This window comes from Coffea eugenioides, chromosome 11 (assembly GCF_003713205.1).
Source record: "Coffea eugenioides isolate CCC68of chromosome 11, Ceug_1.0, whole genome shotgun sequence".
NCBI classification, from domain to species: domain Eukaryota; kingdom Viridiplantae; phylum Streptophyta; class Magnoliopsida; order Gentianales; family Rubiaceae; genus Coffea; species Coffea eugenioides.
In genome coordinates, this window is record NC_040045.1 from 18,309,901 (window position 1) to 18,314,693 (window position 4,793).

At 38.2% G+C, this 4,793-nt stretch overlaps 1 protein-coding gene across 1 annotated transcript; it reads right to left on the bottom strand.

Annotated features, from left to right (window-relative positions):
* Positions 1–667: 667 nt before the first annotated feature.
* On the bottom strand, positions 668–1,306 carry LOC113752021. The gene has a single exon (XM_027296164.1). It carries the CDS (start codon positions 1,304–1,306, stop codon positions 668–670), a length of 639 nt encoding a protein of 212 aa, XP_027151965.1.
* Between the last annotated feature and the right edge of the window lie 3,487 nt (positions 1,307–4,793).

Here is a 4,793-nt window from a genome sequence, read left to right on the forward strand (position 1 = left end):
TGGCTGATCATGCTGTCCGAGGAGTTGTTTGGCTGTGCATGGAATGGTTGTGGTGTAGTGGAGGGTAGTTTAGTCTTTTCACTTCTCCTCCTATTATTCACTTAAGTCCTTAGTTCTAACTTAGCTCCAAAAATTATCCCCAAGTGTGATTTGAACGCCTAATGATTCGCTAATCTTGCAAGGCTTTGGTTATCGAAATTTTATGTCCTAAATATGGTTAGAGTACTTGTATTGATTTTATCTAGAATTTACCGGTTGCATAAACATATAGAGATATCTAGCTACACTTAACCTTATTCGAAATTAGAATTAGCTATATAACAAAATTAAGGAATTATTTTCAAGGAGTAAACTTAATACAACTCAAGAATTATTAACTTAGTGTAGCAAAGCTAAGTGCTTTAATAGTTAGCACCGTTATATTATTTTGCACACGAAAATTATTTTTATTTACTTGTTTAAAACAAATGAAATAGTGTGGTAGATTGGAATAAGAACTACGAATGAAATATGCACTAGTATATAAAAGCGAGTGAAAGTAATACTAGAAAAGATTTAAAGAATATGAATGCTAAATAAAAGTGAAATTGAAGTATGCATTGGTATTTCTGCAAAATTCAAGGTTCTCACATCCTCCCCTCCTTACAATGAATTTTGTCCTCAAAATTCACACATTCTGGATAAATAAATCGGGATACTTTTTCTGCATTTCTTCTTCTAACTCCCAAGTTGCTTCCTCGAGTCCATGATTTTTCCACCAAATCTTTACCAGAGGAATTTTCTTATTTCTCAGCTCCTTCATTTCTCTTTCCAAAATCCTGACCGGTCCTTCTTCATACGTTAACGTCTCATCCACTTCAATTCCTTCCATTGGAAGTACGTGACTTGGGTCGGAATAATATTTCCTAAGCATGGAGACGTGAAATACATCGTGAATCTTAGCCATGCTTGCAGGCAACTTCAATTGATACGCTACTAACCCAACTCTCTTCAAAATTTCGAAAGGTCCGATATACCTTGGCTTCAGCTTCTTACCTTTCTTAGACACTACTCCGCCCTTCAAGGGTTTAATTCTGAGAAAAACTTTGTCTCCTACTTCAAATTCCAGATCTTTTCTCCTTGTGTCGGCGTAGCTCTTTTGTCTACTCTGAGCAACTTGAAGCCTTTCTCTAATAAGTTTTACTTTTTCCTGTGCCTCCTCGATCCAAGGTATAGCTGTAGGGTCTACGACTTTCTTTTCTCCAACTTCATCCCAATGAATCGGAGATCGGCACCTTCTTCCATACAAAGCTTCATAAGGTGCCATTTAGATCTAAGCTTGATAGCTATTATTATATGCGAATTCCACCAAGGTCATATATTGGCTCCACTTACCTCCAAAATCCAGTATACACGACTGTCGCGCCCCACTTTTTTGGTAAAAAAATAAAATACTTGGTTTTGTGAATTTATTGATTTTGAAAAAATGAATTTTTTGATGAAAAAATATGAAATGGGTCTAAATGGGACTTTTGAAAATGCGACGATTTGACCCAAGGAAAATAGTTTAAAAAGGGTTTTTATATAAAAAATGGAGTCGCCACTTGGTATAGAGTTAGGGTGTACCAAGTCACCCAAAAAAAATGAATTTTAAAAGAAAAAAGTAAGAAAACCCTTTTTAAACGACTCCTAGTCCACGTAAAACAAAGAAAAAGGTTCGGGGGTCACATTTGACGAAGGGGGAGGCAAGGATAAAAATCCAAGGCACCCCTTCGACCTAGCCAAGGCTAGTTGCGTGATTTAACCCTTATCTTCCTATATTTTCTACCCAAAGTATGTATTGCAAACTGGATATGACTAATGAATGAGAAATGCAATCTTAAGTCTAGAGATGTCTCTGATGAGGCTCTTGATCCCATTCACATGAATTGTGAAGGTCAATAAGGAGAGACCTCATAGAAAACCATGAACGATGCAAATGAGGACTCAAATGAGAGTGTAAGTGTGCAAAGTGTAGAAAAAAGGTGCATGTGTGCAATTTGAAAGTATTTGTGTGCAAATGAATAAAAATATAAATGCTCGTGTGCAAGTGAATGAAAATAGTAAATATATAAGTAAAATAGGTGCAATGTGTGAGGTGAAAAGTAAAGAAAGTGAATAAGTGTGAATATGCCATGTGGATTTAAAATATATAATTAGTGAGGAAAATAGTGAGAAAATAATATGAAAATGCATGAACTTAGAGGAATGCATCAGGTTGGGTACGGGAATGACCTCTAATTTTGTGATTTTAATTTTCCCTTTGATTAGAAGGAAAAACTAGCGTGCTAAGGCTATTTTGAAGCCACACTCGCTCGTTTCCCTTACCCAAGGGGGTTTCTCAGGCAAATGGACCCTATAATTAGCATGAAATGCAAAGGCCTAAAATGAAAGGGAAAAGGTTAGAGGAACATGCCAAATGCCATAAAAACTAAAAAAATGCATGAAATGTAGTGAACATGCAAACATGTACTAACGAGGGGAAATCCCTAAGGGTCTAGCGTTGGACTAGCCCATTCTACGAATTCCGACTAGCATTGGACTAGCGGAAACGTACATTCATCCATCACATTCATTCATGGCCATGGAAAGCGAGTAGACATGCCAAATACTTATAAACACATAGCACATAACACTTAGCATGCTCAACTAGATACAAGAACCTAATTAAAGCAAGTAACACATAACACATAGGCAATTAAAGCCCTAATTATTACATTTGCTAGCTAGGCACACGTCTTCGATAGGTCTTCATTGAATGCTCCTCCAAGCCCTATCTATTACAAGCCAAGAGGTGTACACATACCCCATAAAGAAGAACTTAAATAAAAGCAAAAGTAAATGAAATAAATGCAAGGAATTAAGAAAGCAAAGTAGACATGCATATTCACGTAACACGTAGGAGCACGTAGGAGAGAAGTAAAGAGGATAAAAGAAAGTTATACCTTCTCCTAATGGTAAGCAAATGAAGGAAAATGGCTCACAGTGAAGCTCACTCATGCGACAGAACTGAAGTTTTCTTTCCCTCTCGGCTCGCTCGCAAACTGGATGTGATGGTCCTAGTTGCGGTGGTGCAGCTGTGATGGTGTTGGTTGGAAGATGATTGCAGCTGGTGAAGGTTGAAGAGAAACGAAGGGAACTCACGCACGGCTTCTCCCTCTCTTCCTTCGAGCTCACGGACTGAAACCAGAAATGGTTGCAGCTCACGGACAGAACCAGAAATCTTCCTCTCGGCTGCAGAGTGCAGCTCGGCCTCTCAACCTCTTTCTCTCGCTCGGTCATACCAAGGCAGAAGGTGAAGGGGAATGGTGTTGTGGAAATGTTGAAGTTGCTAAAATGGAAAGCTCGGCTCTTCACTCTCGGTCGTTAATTCCAAGGCTGCTCCATCACGGCTCACGGCAGAAAAGAAACTGAAGTTGTGATATTGTGGTGAATTGAGAATCCTCATCAAGTGTGTGAGTAGTGTAATGTATATAGGGTGATGTTGTGAGTGGAGTTGGTCGGCCATAGCAAATGGAAAACACTGGAATGAAAAGTGGGAAGTGGAACCGGCAGGAATTGGAATTGTGATTTTTTCTCAACTTAATAATTTAACAAAAATAATAGTAAAACTAAATAATAATAAAAACAACAATTTTAATTACAAACACATCAAAATAAACAAACTAAAAATAACAAAATTACCATTTTCGATCTTTTCTTTCATTTTTCATCATTTCTCATCATTTTTCTTTTTTTTTTTCAAAATAAATTAACAAAAATAAACCAAAATAAACAAAATGCCAAAAGATTGAATTTAAGAGGAATGAACGTATTTTGTGAACCATTTTCTTTTTTTCTCTTCTTTTTCTTTTATTTTACGTTAAAACTTAAAACTAAAACTAAAAGCTAAAACGTGAACAAAATTAATATGACAAATAAAACTAAAAATAAAAGACAAATAAAAAGGTAACAACTAAAATGCAGACAATCTAAAACAAAATCATGAATTAGATGCAACGTACAAAATATTTAAAAAAATTTGGTGTCTACAGTTTGCCCCTCTTTGTTTGAGTTTTGAAAAAACTTGAGACAAAGAAGTAGACACCAAATACTTACCTGTGGTATTGGGCTGCAAAAGATTCCAATGAACAAGAATTCTAATACGGGACTGACCCAAACATGAAAAATAAGACGGGACTGACCCGAACAGGAGTTTAAACGGGACTGACCCGAACAGGAATTTAAACATTGGGATTGACTAGAGATAGGAAATTCAAATGGGATTGCATGAAGAAAACTGTATAAGACTTTATTTGAAAATGTATCCACAGATTTGCCCCAGTAATGAATTGGTCAGTGGGATTAAACCTGAACCTGCCATGATGATCGACCAGCGGAATTATACCCGGTCAGCGGGATTATACCCGGTCCTGCCGAGATTGGCGGGATGAAACCCGGTCCCAATTTGATAAAAAGCGGTCAGCGGGATTATACCCGGTCCTGCCGTGATTGGCGGGATGAAACCCGGTCCCAATTTGATAAAAAGCGGTCAGCGGGATTATACCCGGTCCTGCCGAGATTGGCGGGATGAAACCCGGTCCCAATTTGATAAAAAGCGGTCAGCGGGATTATACCCGGTCCTGCCGAGATTGGCGGGATGAAACCCGGTCCCAATTTGATAAAAAGCGGTCAGCGGGATTATACCCGGTCCTGCCGAGATTGGCGGGATGAAACCCGGTCCCAATTTGATAAAAAGCGGTCAGCGGGATTATACCCGGTCCTGCCGAGATTGG